This window comes from Theropithecus gelada, chromosome 11, assembly GCF_003255815.1.
Source record: "Theropithecus gelada isolate Dixy chromosome 11, Tgel_1.0, whole genome shotgun sequence".
NCBI classification, from domain to species: domain Eukaryota; kingdom Metazoa; phylum Chordata; class Mammalia; order Primates; family Cercopithecidae; genus Theropithecus; species Theropithecus gelada.
Window position 1 is genome coordinate 63,436,665 of NC_037679.1, and position 15,634 is coordinate 63,452,298.

The following is a 15,634-nucleotide window of genomic DNA, read 5'->3' on the forward strand; positions in this document are numbered from 1 at the left end:
TTTTTTTTTTTTTTTTTTGAGACGGAGTCTCGCTCTGCCGCCCAGGCTGGAGTGCAGTGGCCGGATCTCAGCTCACTGCAAGCTCCGCCTCCCGGGTTCGCGCCATTCTCCTGCCTCAGCCTCCCGAGTAGCTGGGACTACAGGCGCCCGCCACCTCGCCCGGCTAGTTTTCTGTATTTTTTAGTAGAGACGGGGTTTCACCGTGTCGGCCAGGATGGTCTCGATCTCCTGACCTCGTGATCCGCCCGTCTCGGCCTCCCAAAGTGCTGGGATTACAGGCTTGAGCCACCGCGCCCGGCCACATTCCTCATTTCAATGAGAGAAGCTTTCAGTATATGTTGATTCTCTTCTTCCAAACCACAGCTGCCCTAGGTAGGACCTGTCTTTTGCCTACCACCAGAGTATATTTACCTGTATCTTATTTATTTCCCTAGTCATTTATAAGATATTGATTATTGGGCCAGGTGGCTCATGCCTGTAATCCCGACAGTTTGGGAGGCCAAGGGGAAGGATCAGTTTGAGACCAGAAGTTCAAGACTACCTTGGGCAACAAAGCAAGACCCTGTCTCTAAAAAAAAAAAAAAAAAAAATTAGTTGGGCATGGAAGCCCTCTCCTATAGTCCCAGCTTCTTAGGAGGCTGAAGCAGGGGGATAATTTGAGCCCCGGAGTTTGAGGCTGCAGTGAGCTGTTATTGATTGTACCACTGCACTCCAGCCTGGGCAACAGAGTGAGACCCTGTCTCTAAAGAAGAGATTATTGAGGCTGGGTGCAATGACTCGTGCCTGTAATCCCAGCACTTTGGGAGGCTGAAGTGGGCAGAGCACTTGAGGTCAGGAGTTTGAGACCAGCCAGGCCAACATGGCAAAACTGCGTCTCTACTAAAATTACAAAAAATTAGCTGGGCGTGGTGGCCCACACTTGTAGTCCCAGCTACTTGGGAGGCTGAGGCATGAGAATAGCTTGAACCCTGGGGTTGGGGGGTCAGAGGTTACAGTGAGCCCAGATTGAGCCATTGCATTCCAGTCTGGGCAACAGGGCAAGACTCTGTCTGGGGGGGGGAATAAAAAAGAGAGATTATTGAATACCCAAGGGTTGATTTTTATCCTTTGAAATTTAATATTACTTTAGTGCCCTGAGGATTAATTTAATTATGACAGAATCAAAAAGAATAAAAAAGTTTTCTCTTTGATGAGATATGGGAGTTTGGAGGGAAATGTGATGGACTCTTAAAATTCTGTCTAAATGAACAGTCAGTGAATTTTTTCCATAAAAGGCTAGATGGTAAATATTTTAGGATTCTTGGGGCATAGGGTCTCTAGTAGCTACTTAACTCTGCCCATGTAGTGTGAAAGTAGCACTAGAAAATATTGAAATAAATAAGCATGGCTGTACTTTAATAAAACTTTATTTACAAAAAGGTGATGGGCTGGATTGGCCCATGGTTTCAGTTTGCCAGCCCCTGGCATAAACATTGTTACTAGTGTAGTAACTCCATACTTGGCTACATCAGAATCTCTTGGATTTTCTTACAAATAGAGAATCCTAAGTCTTAATATATCCCAGAAATCAGTAAAATTCAAGTTCATTTCTAGATAAAGAAAGGAAGAGTTTGTGTATTGTTATTTTAGTTTAAAATTATCAGGAGATCTGTCTTGTATTATTTAATTGTATTAGTCTTATAAAAGAGAAAGAATATTCAAAGATGAAAAAGTGGCATATGTGCTCAAAATGGAGAATTTGCCCTTTTAGATTGCCTTTTAGAGCTCTGCTCCTTGTATTTCACTTGAGTGATTATTGAGAAATGATCTTTGCCAGGAGTTGAAAAACCAAACAAGATTTTGTCTTATTTTCTTATACAGTTAAGCATGATTGGGACAGAATGATAGAAGCTGTACAGAATCACATTGGCTCTTTGAATTGGGGCTACCGAGTAGCTCTGCGGGAGAAAAAAGTTGTCTATGAGAATGCTTACGGGCAGTTTATTGGTCCTCACAGGATTAAGGTAATTATGTGACATCCTGACTAGTTTTTTTTTTTTTTTTTTAAAGCTTTGGTTGGAAAATGTTAAAGTATTATAATAAAAGTAATAGCCACTGTGACCCAGACTATCCAGTTTGGTGATTTTGCTGTCATATCATCCTATGGGGCCTTGTGTGGAGGTATGGTAAAATGTAAGCGTACTGAACCAGACCACCTGGATTTGAGGTTTTGCTCTGGCACTTACTAGCATTGTGACTTTGAGCAAGTCTGTTAACTACTCAGTCTTAATTTATCCTTTTTACTATATTATTGTCCTCATTATGAGGATGAAATGAGACAATGTAGTGAATGGCCTTTGTTAACTATGAAGTTTACAATTCTGAGGAATGATTACTTAATAAGGTTTTCATATTGGTTCCTTTGTAGGCAACAAATAATAAAGGCAAAGAAAAAATTTATTCAGCAGAGAGATTTCTCATTGCCACTGGTGAAAGACCACGTTACTTGGGCATCCCTGGTGACAAAGAATACTGCATTAGCAGGTAAAGAAAAAAAGCAGGGTGGAAAAGAAAAACCTATTGTGGATTTTGCTTTCACATTTTTCTTCAAACCCACTTCGTCAATTTTTTGGACTTCAGACAGATTTCTTTGCCACATTGTGCCCTCTCTGGGGGCAGGGGTTTAGGAGAAAGAGAAAAAGGAAAAATGATTTTAAAGGAGAGCTTTTTTTTTTTTTTTTTTTTTGAGGCGGAGTCTCGCTCTGTCACCCAGGCTGGAGTGCAATGGCCGGATCTCAGCTCACTGCAAGCTCCGCCTGCCGGGTTTACACCATTCTCCTGCCTCAGCCTCCTGAGTAGCTGGGACTACAGGCGCCTGCCACCTCGCCTGGCTAGGTTTTTTTGTATTTTTTAGTAGAGACGGGGTTTCACCGTGTTGACCAGGATGGTCTCGATCTCCTGACCTCGTGATCCGCCTGTCTCGGCCTTCCAAAGTGCTGGGATTACAGGCTTGAGCCACCGCGCCCGGCCTAAAGGAGAACATTTTAAATATTGAAAACTTCAAACATTGGTCATCTTGCTACACAGAATTAGTATCACTAACATACTAGTATAGATTTATATTTACATTTGTATTTGAAATTTATGCATGTGTATGTAAGTATGTAATCAATGAATATTCACATTTTGTAAAATAGGTATGATACATATATACATTTAGATTTTGTAAAATGAGGATCATATATTACCCTTTAACACTTGCAGAGTGGCTGCTAAAAGAAATAGAGGCTGGGAGGTCATTTAGATTTATCAGACTGTAGACCCTACTCATTGCTGTTGAACGGTTACGGTGTCAGTGTAGAAGGACCTCCTGAAATGAGTCAAGCAAGGAGATGTTTTGTTGTGTGGTTTATTTTTGCCTGTCAAATGGTAACACTGCTGACATTGTTCAGGAGCTTTCAATTATGAAGTCATTAAGACAGAGTGTTGGTAAATGTGTTTGGATCCCTTTTGCTCGGGAGTTTCTGATTGTGTTATAAATTACTCTTCTCCTTAAGGCTCTTTTTGGTATATGCTTTTATCCTTTCTCACATGGTGGAAGAGGTCTCAGGGGCCTTTTTTATGAGGACATTAGCCCCATTCATGAGTGGTCTGCCCTCATGGCCTAATCACTTCCCAAAAGCCCCACCCCTGATATCATTGCCTTGGGGTTTAGGATGTTAATCTATGCATTTTGGGGGTACATAAACATTCAAACAATAGCAGGCCCCCTTCTGATATTTTTTAAAAACTCATTCTCTAACAATGCTTTTATGATCTCTGTGTCCCTAGCTCAACTAGAAGACTTTTGTCAGGTTCTACTTTTTATAGTTGACTTTTATATTATAAGATATTGAAGGTTTTTGCCCCCCCATTCTTGTCCACATTCTTGATAATAATTGGTGTTACAGCTGAGGACAAGTAACACAGGTTTTTCCACCTCAGAGAGAGCTGAGTGGTGGCATGAGGATGGAGGTTAGGGTTTGCAAATCTATGATTTATTCTAAACAGTTCAAAATCATTTAGTGTGAAGATGAATTGGACTAACTGACTAATATCAGAAGTCACACAGTTTGCTGTGTTTAGCTGTGGGTAGCTTGAGCTACTCCCAAAGCAACTGAGTGGCAAGAAAGGGTATTTAAGAATTATAAAAACTTCTAATGTATTATGTGTGTAGCTAGTAGAATGTTTATCATCTTGAAAGTATGTTCTTATCAAAGTAAAAATGTGTACTTGGATTTAGTAATTACTCATATAGGAACTTTTTTTTTCTTCTTTCTTTTTTTTTTTTTTCCAGTGATGATCTTTTCTCCTTGCCTTACTGCCCGGGTAAGACCCTGGTCGTTGGAGCATCCTATGTCGCTTTAGAGTGTGCTGGATTTCTTGCTGGTATTGGTTTAGATGTCACTGTTATGGTTAGGTCCATTCTTCTTAGAGGATTTGACCAGGACATGGCCAACAAAATTGGTGAACACATGGAAGAACATGGCATCAAGTTTATAAGACAGTTTGTACCAATTAAAGTAAGTGGGTTTGCCTGTAGGTTTGTTGATTCTACATTCAGGTAAAAGGCAAAAAGAGAGTTGAGTTGGTGGTGGAAGCATCCTTTCAGCATTATAAACCATCAGGAATGCTGATTTCCCTACTGCTGTATGCTGGTATATAAACTCGTACCTCCCTACCATCTAAAGACCTATATAGCTTTGTTCTTATTTATAGATTAATAATCTCTTCGTTTGTCAACTTTCTCACTTTTGGTTTTCTTCTGTTCAGTGCTTTCCTTTATGCATTCCTTTGTCATCTTTGGTCTGTTAATACTTTGTTTCTTCATATACACCTGAGATTTAAATAAGAGTTCAAGACTAGGCCCTACCTGCACTCCCTGGCTCCCCGTAGGACATTTCCCCCTTGGTATATGGTACAGTCTCAACATAAACACTACATACTTCTGGCATCCCGCTTATCTCATTTATTTATGTGTGCTAACCTTTTTCGCTCTTTTAATCTTTTGAAAAGACCTAATACTATGCCAAGTCACACCTGGGATTTGTTAACATTATCAGAAATGTTTTGATACATAAGAGTGACAAAATTGAACACTTAGTGTACGTCTCAGACTAATAGATAATTTTCTCTAGTGCAGGGAAAATGGTGGGACTATTTTGTTAAACTTAAGGAATTGTAGTTGTCATTTCTTTTCATCTCTCAGTGGGTTGACTTGAGTTGTGTATGTGACTATGGATCTCCTAATGCTGATACATAAGAATATGAACTTTGGGATTGGAATGACCTGAATTCACATACTATTCTGCCAGTTTCTTGCTCTATGACTTTGGAAGAGTTACCTCTCTGAACCTGTTTCTTCTGTAAAATGAGGTTGATAACAGCATCTAACAATTCTTGTGAGAATTGCATTAGCCAACACTTATAAAGTAATTAGAAAAGTACCTGGTAGAGAGTAAGTCTAAAGTGAATCTATCTCATAATATTGTTGTGAAGATTAAGGCACAAATTTCCTGGAAGCTGTCAGTGCTTGATTACTGTAGCTGTTTTTTATTTTTACTTTTTTTTTTTTTTTTTTTGAGACGGAGTTTGGCTCTGTCACCCAGGCTGGAGTGCAATAGCCCAATCTCAGCTGACTGCAACCTCTGCCTCCCAGGTTCAAGCGATTCTGTTGCCTCAGCCTCCTGAGTAACTGGGGCCACAGGTGCATGCCACCACACCTGGCTAATTTTTGTATTTTTAGTAGAGAAGGCTTTCACCATGTTGGCCAGGCTGATCTTCAACTCCTGACCTCAAGTGGTCCTCCCAGAGCAGCGTCTGAAAGTGCTGGGATTACGGGCTTGAGCCACCGCACCTGGCCTAGCAGTAGAGGTATATATGCTATATTTGCAGTAGAGCTATGATTCATAACAACAGTAAACAATAGTTGTATGTATATGCTGTACTGATAGAAAGTAACATCTTCCTACATATATATTTTTTAATATATGGGGAATTGTGGACCCTTTTGAAAACCTGGTGGACTATTCCTAGTAAAATAGGGTTACCAGAGTATCTGATTCCCACAGCTGGGTATTAAACTCTTGCTGTATTATAAAGTGACCGAATGGAAGGAACCTTCTGTGGAGAGTGGGGAGAGGGTACATTTTTTACAGAGAATGTAGTATGTGTAGAAAGGCTCTGTGGGAAGAAATATTGTTCTAGATACAAAAAAGGCCTGATTGAAGTACAAAAGTGAATAAGGGTGGAGGTGGGATGAGGCCCTTAATGTTTCCAAACTAATCTTAAGCAGTGGACCAGTTAAGCTCTTTTCCAAGGATTAGAACATTTTAATTAAAGTTAAACAAGAAAGACTTTTCCAGTATGTTCAGAGAGGCTTGTTTAACTATATAAGAAGGAAAGGGAATTCAGGAAGGAAATTTTTATTACTTATTGATGTCAAATAAAATAACCCTGGATAGTTTTCCAGGTGGGTTTCTAAGTCATTAAACCTAGTCTGTAGGTTGTCGTTGACATCTATGTGTAGTGGGTTGATATGTTTATTCTCATCTGCCATCACTCAAGTATCAGGGCTCGCTCATTTCTTTCTACATCCTTAACAACTGAAAACAACCCCTGGTTCTGATAAACACCCACATCTCCTTGCCCACTCCAATTTTTAAGACGTTCTAGCTGTTACCCATATCACTATTGACCTACTCTAATTTAATCTATCCTTTGTTGTCAATGAAAGCTGAGCATCTGTAGTCAAAAGAGAATCTCTGAATTTGGGCAAAGTTGCCCTCCATGGGATTAATGGTTCTGGGTGAATCACAAGATAGAAACCAGGGAAAAGCAGTAAGTCATTGGTTTGATTTTTAGGGATGGTAGTGTGCTTTGTGTAGCTTGCTTTTTTTCCCCGTTTTTCTCTGAATTTTATTGTTTGAGAACTCTTTAAAAGAAAGCCCTTCTAGCAGACAACATTGAGCAGTGAAAAAGGAGATAATCATTTATCATCCTAATGTTAAGTGAGGGAGATGGGACATAAAAGACCTATCAAGCAAGATTTTATATTTTAACTTTGGGTTAACCAGATGGAAGGGGAAGGTAGATAATCCAACTTGATAAATGTCTTTATTTCACAGTAAAACTTCATCACTCTTACAGATTGAACAAATTGAAGCGGGGACACCAGGCCGACTCAGAGTAGTAGCTCAGTCCACCAACAGTGAGGAAATCATTGAAGGAGAGTATAATACGGTAAGGAATGGGCCCAGGTTAATACTTTATCAGAAAGCAAATAACGTGCTTATTGGGTATCTTATAGGAACTTAAAATGGCTCCTAGTGATTTCCAAACGTACTGGTTCTATGCCCATTCTAAGACATCTCAGTAACTTATAATATTAAAATTTGTTTTGGTGGCTGGGCGTCTTGGCTCACGCCTGTAATCCCAGCACTTTGGGAGGCCAAGGCGGGTGGATCACAAGGTCAAGAGATTGAGACCATCCTGGCCAACATGGTGAAACCCTGTCTCTGCTGAAAATACAAAAATTAGCCGGACGTGGTGGCGTGCGCCTGTAGTCCTGGCTACTCGGGAGACTGAGGCAGAAGAATCGCTTGAACCCAGGAGGCGCAGATTGCAGTGAGCCAAGATTGTGCCACTGCACTCCAGCCTGGGCGACAGAGCGAGACTCCGTCTCAAAAAAAAAAAAAAAAGAAAATTGTTTTGGTAAAGGTATGGCTTCAGATTTTTTCCACTGTAACTTAAAATATTACTAGTCAAATGGCTATACAAAGGCAACAGAATTTTTAAATGAGCCAGAATTTCTGTCCTGTGTTATTTCCTTTCATCTCTCCAGACAACCACTTAAAAAATAATTTAGTTACAGACTATGATGTCGTTGTCTTTAAACTTGGATAGGTTTATTAATTATGAATTCTCTTTTTCCTAATAAGAAATAGAAAATAATTTCTAATATATCATATATGTTCAAAGGATTTTTTCTGAAGATTTTAATTTATTTAAACTCTTGCATTATTTTCTTAGTGAAATATTTATTTCCGAGTTTGAAAAATGAAATCAGATTAGCTTAGTAAGCAGAGAAAAATAAGATTAATAAATGCAAAGCCTTTTTGTTACTAGTCACTAATATATTAATAATTTTTCAGGTGTTGCTGGCAATAGGAAGAGATGCTTGCACAAGAAAAATTGGCTTAGAAACTGTAGGGGTGAAGATAAATGAAAAGTAAGAAAAAACCTTTATTATGTCATATTTATTTATTTTATTTGAGACAGAGTTTCTCTCTTGTCTCCCAGGCTGTAGTATAATGGTGTGATCTCGGCTCACTGCAACCTCTGCCCACTGAGATCGAGCCATTCTCCTGCCTCAGCCTCCCATGTAGCTGGGATTACAGGCATGCACCACCATGCCCGGCTAATTTTTGTATTTTTAATAGAGACGGGGTTTCGCCCTTTTGGTCAGGCTGATCTTGAACTCCTGACCTCAGGTGATCCACCTGCCTTGGCCTCCCAAAATGCTGGGATTACAAGTGTGAGCCACTGTGCCTGGTCTGTTATGTCATATTTAATACTATTTCAGTTATTTACAGCGTTGGTCAATTATAGAATTTTAGTTTTTTGTTTGTATGTTTGTTTTTTTGAGACAGAGACTTGCTCTGTCACCCAGGCTGGAGTGCAGTAGTGTAATCTCCTGTCACTGCCACCTCCGCTTCCTGGGTTCAAGCAATTCTTGTGCCTCAGCCTCCCTGGTAGCTAGATTACAGGTGCCTGCCATCACACCTATAATCATGCTGGCCAGGCTGGTCTCCATCTTTTGGCCTCAGGTGATCTACCCACATCAGCCTCCCAAAGTATTGGGATTACAGGTGTGAGCCACTGTGCCTGGCTGAATTTTAGATTTTTTAAATCTAATTTTTACCATAGTTGAAGAGCTCAACTAGAAAACTTTTCTTCCAGTGCCATTCACATTAGTATTTCCTATTTGTTTTCTTTTTCCATTTTGGGGGGAGTTATAATTTAGAATCCTCACTCTTAACCATTGTGTTGGAGTTCTTCCATTCTAAAATTTCTTAGTTTTCTTATTTCTTTGATTTTCAGAATAGTGACCAGAATTGTCATGAAAAGCTATTTTGTTCCTTTGAGCTGTTTTGTTATATTTTTAATACATTAGAACATTGCCCTCAGCTAGAGTCACAATTTTGGGCTTCCCTGGGAAAACAGAGGATTTTGTTATCCTTAATTAATAATGGTAATTAATGATTATTTTTAACTGTGTAAAATTGCAGGACTGGAAAAATACCTGTCACAGATGAAGAACAGACCAATGTGCCTTACATCTATGCCATTGGCGATATATTGGAGGATAAGGTGGAGCTCACCCCGGTTGCAATCCAGGCAGGAAGATTGCTGGCTCAGAGGCTCTATGCAGGTTCCACTGTCAAGGTGAGTGTTGTGCTTGTTACTCATTAGATACTGTTGTCAGGAATACTCCCAGTTCCTTATTTAGGGGGCAGTTGGAAAGTTTTGCAGATCTTGAATAATTTAGTTATTTTGGTGATGGCATCCTAGATGTCCTTTATTAGCTGTATTTCAGACAAGAAATTATTAAGGCTGCTGTACATTGTGACTTTATTATGAAAATTGACACTTGACTGGGCACAGTGGCTCAGGCCTGTGATTACAGGACTTTGGGAGGCCGAGGCAGGCCGATCACCAGGTCAGGAGTTCAAGACCAGCCTGGCCAACATGGCGAAACCCCATCTCTACTAAAAATACAAAAATTAGCCGTGCACGGTGGCGTATGCCTGTAATCCCAGCGACTCTGGAGGCTGAGGCAGGAGAATTGCTTGAACCGGGAACTGGGAGGCGGAGGTTGCAGCGAGCCAAGATCACGCCACTGTACTCCTGCCGTGGCTACAGAGCAAAACTCTGTCTAAAAAAAAAAAAAAAAGAGCCGGGCGCGGTGGCTCAAGCCTGTAATCCCAGCACTTTGGGAGGCTGAGACGGGCAGATCACGAGGTCAGGAGATCGAGACCATCCTGGCTAACCCGGTGAAACCCCGTCTCTACTAAAAAATACAAAAAACTAGCTGGGCGAGGTGGTGGGCGCCTGTAGTCCCAGCTACTCGGGAGGCTGAGGCAGGAGAATGGTGTAAACCCGGGAGGCGGAGCTTACAGTGAGCTGAGATCCGGCCACTGGACTCCAGCCTGGGTGACAGAGTGAGACTCTGTCTCAAAAAAAAAAAAAAAAAAAAAAGAAAATTGACATCTTGGACTCACACTATGAATAAAAAGAACTTGATTAATAGGTTTCAGCACTATTGTTGAATAGTGTACTTTATATCCATATACTCTAAATAGTTTCATTTTATATCTATGTCGTCATTACCAATATAAATAAAATGTTCTGAGTCTTTTTATGGCACTTATCTAGGCTATAAAAGGACTTGAGGATTTAGGTAATGATGTCGGTATGCAAAGTAGTTTAAACCACTCTTCAGGCCTTATTACCCAGTCCTTAGAAAATAATCTCTTAGAATGTTGAATACGTTAAATGTTATATTAAATTTTAAAGTGATTTTTTAAAAGCCAGTATAGGATGTTAAAACTCTTCAGTATGTTTCATAGGACTAGATGGCCAGAAAAGAATAAAGACAGCTGTTTTTTAAAAAGGATTCCAGAAACATTAGTTGTAAATAATGTTGGCGTTACCCATTTTCCTTATCATGGTTTCAGTTGGTTACAGTAATGGGAACCTCAAAGAGTGATGCTAGCAAAATTTGTGACCTGGGGTTACTTGGGATGTAATGTAATAAAATCTCATATTTTGAATTAATGGATTGAGGGTTAAGATATTGAATGCCAGATTGATTATTTAGGGAATAGCAGTTGGTTCATATTACTATTTAGAATAAATTTAACAAGACTGCCTCTTTGAATTACATCTTGTGTGCATTGTTGCACTTATTGCGTATCGGGTATCTCAATATAGCTTGAGATTGGATGCATTTAATTTATTCTTAAATTCATGTCTCAGTGGTTTCCTTAAAAAAAAAAAAAAAAGCTAAATCATTGAATGGAGTTGTGCTTTAAAGTAAGATATGGCTGGGCACAGTGGCTCACACCTGTAACCCAGCACACTGGGAGGCTGAGGCAGGAGGATCACTTGCCCAGGAATTCGAAACCAGTCTGGGCAACATGGCGAAACCCTATCTCTACAAAATATACAAAAAATGAGATGGGTGAGGTGGCGTGTGCCTCTAGTCTCAGCTACTCAGAGGGCTGAGGTGGAAGAATAAACTGAACTTGGGAGGTCAAGGCTGCAGTGAGCTGTGATCATGCCACTGCAGTCCAACCTGGGCATCAGAGTAAGACCTTGTCTCCAAAAAAACAGAAAAAAATTCATGGGTCTTTTGTTTCCTTGGACATACTATTGTATGTCTCAGCCATAATCTAAGAAGACCTCTGTAGACCTCAGGAACTCTCTTTACACATGCAATTCCATCCACTTTGGTTTTGTGGCTTGCAACTTGAAACCACCTTGGCTTACAGGAAAGACCCTGGGCTCTGTTTGAGCTCTCCCTCCCTGCACTGAGGCTTAGAAACTGCCTCTGAGCAGTAAGCTGGAGCAGTCACAGGACTCATCTCATTTGTTTCCCTTCCCGCCGGGATCACAGGCTTGCACTGCCTCTTGGTCAATGTCTTAAAAAGTGTTGCTCCATCCTTGTCTGGTTTTCTAGTTGTTTAAAGCAGGAGGGTGAATCTGTTCCCTGATATACCATTGTGGTGTAAGTGATTGTCTGCCTTTACTTTTAAATTAGAATTCCAAGGGTCTATGTATTTTTTTTTTAGAGAAAATTGATTATATTTATTGTTTCTAGAGGCGAGCATGTTTTAAAGATTTTATCTCCCTGTTTTAGAGAGTGAGAATTGCACTTCTCTTACTTTAAATGCAGAATGTTACTTTGGATCACCTCTGTGTATAACTGCTAGGCTTTTACCAGATGGCATTATAAACCCTTGGCATTTACGTAATATATTTTTTCACAATTCACAGCAGCATATTAAAGGTTCTGAGAAACCTGATAGAGGAACTCATTTATTTGCTTAATCCAGCTCTTTACAAGTTCATTTGACTATGGAATCCTGTTGTCCTCTGTACCTATTAACATCGTACAGTATGCTTTGAAAATAGTCCTAAGAGTTAACCTTTTTTCCCCCATGGTCTTCTTTACCATTTTAATGGTTGCATAGTGCAGTTTTACATTAAGAGTATGAACTATAGAATCACTTTCTAATTGGAATTTTTTTTTTTTTTTTTTTTTTTTTTTTTTTTTTTTTGAGATGAAGTCTCGCTCTTGTCCCCCAGGCTGAAGTGCAATGGTGCAATCTCGGCTCACTGCAACCTCCACCTCCCAGGTTCAAGCGATTCTCCTGCCTCAGCCTCCCAAGTAGCTGGGATTACAGGCGCCTGCCACCATGCCCAGCTAATTTTTGTTATTTTTAGTAGAGATGGCATTTCACCATGTTGGCCAGGCTGGTCTCGAACTCCTGATCTCAGGTGATCCACCCGCCTCAGCTTCCCAAAGTGCTGGGATTGCAGGCGTGAGCCACCATGGCCGGCCCTAATTGGGATTTTTAAGCTACTCCAACATTCCCACTATTGAGTACTATAGCAATGTTCAATTAATACATGTAGCCTTTTCTGTATATCAGACTATTACTATGTTAGTATTGTATATTATAGTAAAATATAGTAATATGTCATCTATATGTTAAATTATATCTATAATCTTACTATAGATTTCTATAGGTGGGATTATTGGGCCAAAAGGATAAAATGTTTTATGGCTGTTAATATGTATTACCTAATTGATGTTTTAAAGAAGTCTTTTAATTTTTTATCACTGATAATACAAGACTATCAGATTTGGGTACACCAGTATTATTTTTGCCTGCTTTGTTAAGGGGAAAGAAAGTGTATCATTGTTGATAACATCAGTTATTTGATGGATAGAGAAGCTACATGAATCTTTTTCTCATAGTCTTACTAGACTTCACACTTCTACTAAACTTTTCAAATAAGTTAATGGTTCTCAATGTAGAAGAATATCTGGGATTGAGACCACATACTTTTGGTAGCAATTTATTACTTTTATTTCCTTTGTCAATTTTGAACTTTTTTGAAGGGTACCTTTCTTTTTTTAAGTTAGAACTTTGCCTATTATAACTCCTTACCTCCATTTTTAAACAGTGTGACTATGAAAATGTTCCAACCACTGTATTTACTCCTTTGGAATATGGTGCTTGTGGCCTTTCTGAGGAGAAAGCTGTGGAGAAGTTTGGGGAAGAAAATATTGAGGTGAGTTGTTTTCCTCTTTTCTCCTATGTTATATCACTACTTTTTTTTCTTCAGAATTTTAACATATACAGAAGAGTTGAAAAATAGTACAAAGAATTTTCATATACCCATTATCCAGATTCATATATTACTAACATTGTGCCAATTTATTTTATACACTTTTAGTAGTTTCTCATTCTGTGTGTGTGTGTGTTTCTGTGAATCATTTGAGAGTAAGCTGAATGCTCCTTTACCCCTAAATACTTTATTGTGTATTTCTGTGAATAAGGGCATTTTCTTATGTAACCATAGTGTTACTTTTAGGAAATTTAGTATTGGTGTAATAATTTTTATCTGATTTAACTTTCATTTTCTAATTCTGTCAGTTGGCCCAATCATATTTCCTTTTAATTTTTAAAATCACATTTATTGATTTCTCATGATTAATTATAGGAAAATGAAAAGAAAAAATAAAAACTAACATTTCCACTGCTCTGACCATTAGTACTATTTGTTTCTAGCATTACCCTCTAATTTGTACTAACTTTTCTGCTCACGTTTTATCATGGAGTCAAGGAAAATGCACGTGAAATACACTATTTCTATATACACAAATAATGCCACCCAGAAGAACTGCTATTTTAAATCATTTTGGGGACAATTTCCAATAAAACCTTCTGAAAGACCAGGTTTGTGAATAAGTCAATTTTTTTTATATAAAAGCCTATTTTAAATCTCTTAATAATCTTTATTACATGCATTGGTAGTAGCATGTAATATGTTGGTCTATTAGTAACACAATATTAACATTTTTTTCTGATTATAAGAATAGTATATCTGAGGCCAGGCGCGGTGGCTCACGCCTGTAATCCTAGCACTTTGGGAGGCCAAGGCAGGCAGATCACAAGGTCAGGAGATTCAGACCATCCTGGCCAACAAGGTGAAACCCTGTCTCTACTAAAAATACAAAAAGAAATTAGCCGGGCCTGGTGGCGCGCACCTGTAGTCCCAGCTACTCGGGAGGCTGAGTCTGGAGAATAGCACGAACCCAGGAGGTGGAGTTTGCAGTGAGCCGAGATCGCGTCACTGCACTCCAGCCTGGGCGATAGAGTGAGAAAGACTCTGTCTCAAAAAAAAAAAAAAAAAAAGTGTATCTGGCTGGGCGTGGTGGCTCACGCCTGTAATCCCAGCACTTTGGGAGGCCGAGGTGGGTGGATCACCTGAGGCCGGGATTTTGAGACCAGCCTGACCAACATGGAGAAACCCCATCTCTACTAAAAATACAAAATTAGCCAGGTGTGGTGTTGCATGCCTGTAATCCCAGCTACTTGGGAAGCTGAGGCAGGAGAATCGCTTGAACCCGAGAGGCGGAGGTTGTGGTGAGTCAAGATTGGGCCATTGCACTCCAGCCTGGGCAACAAGAACAAAACTCCGTCTCAAAAAAAAAAAAAAAAAGAGAAAGTTTTGAAATTAGGAAAATATCAAAAAGGAAATTTTAATTCATGAAGAGATAACTGCTATTAATATATTTGTGTATTTCCTTCCAGTTTCTTTTTCTCTTAATATTTTGATGCGTTTTTAATATTTTATGTATGTATATGTGATTTTTGTGTGGGTATGTATGTCTTAATTTTTTTCAAAGTTTGATGAAGTTACAGTTTTAGGTCCAAGTTTAATGGTAATGTTATGTCATGAACATTTCCTATCTTTAATTCTCTAAAATCTCCATTTTTTAAAAAAAGGGGAATTCTTCTTTTAAGGGGTGCTATAATTTGTTAAGCCATTCTTTGATTAGGTTATTTACAGTTTTTCATTATTATAAATAGAATCACAAACATCTTGATAATTCATTGTTTCTCAGATTATTTTTTGAAGATAGATTTCCTATATGAGTGTGTATATACATGACATACATATATAATTAAAATTGGAAATTTTTCATATATATTTCATATTTCTTGATAGACAATATTTAAGTTTTTTAATTTGCTTTTTTGTTATAGAAGTATAATGTGTTTGAGTTGAAGAAACTTTGAAAAATGTAAGGGAAAGAGGAAACAATTACTCATGGACTTATATCTGTAACACAGCAATTGTTAGCAATTGGGGGATGATTCCTTTAATTTTTTCCTACATAATTGTGATACTGTGATACTGTACATTAAATTTTGTAACCCATGTTTATTTTTAAAATTATATAATTTATCACAACATGGAAGAACACTTCTTATGTCTTCGTAGTCAATTCGGTCATAAAAGGTAGCGAATCATG

At 38.8% G+C, this 15,634-nt stretch overlaps 1 protein-coding gene across 6 annotated transcripts in view; it reads left to right on the plus strand.

Annotated features, from left to right (window-relative positions):
- Window positions 1-15,634, plus strand: part of TXNRD1 (thioredoxin reductase 1) — a 138,532-nt gene that overhangs the window by 105,893 nt on the left and 17,005 nt on the right. For all 6 annotated transcript variants that reach the window (XM_025402671.1, XM_025402673.1, XM_025402677.1 and 3 more), the window contains 7 exons: window positions 1,861-2,003; window positions 2,408-2,523; window positions 4,316-4,541; window positions 7,168-7,260; window positions 8,172-8,248; window positions 9,309-9,465; window positions 13,276-13,383. In XM_025402671.1, the coding sequence (XP_025258456.1) occupies window positions 1,861-2,003; window positions 2,408-2,523; window positions 4,316-4,541; window positions 7,168-7,260; window positions 8,172-8,248; window positions 9,309-9,465; window positions 13,276-13,383 (920 nt within the window). The remainder of the gene's footprint in view (window positions 1-1,860; window positions 2,004-2,407; window positions 2,524-4,315; window positions 4,542-7,167; window positions 7,261-8,171; window positions 8,249-9,308; window positions 9,466-13,275; window positions 13,384-15,634) is intronic.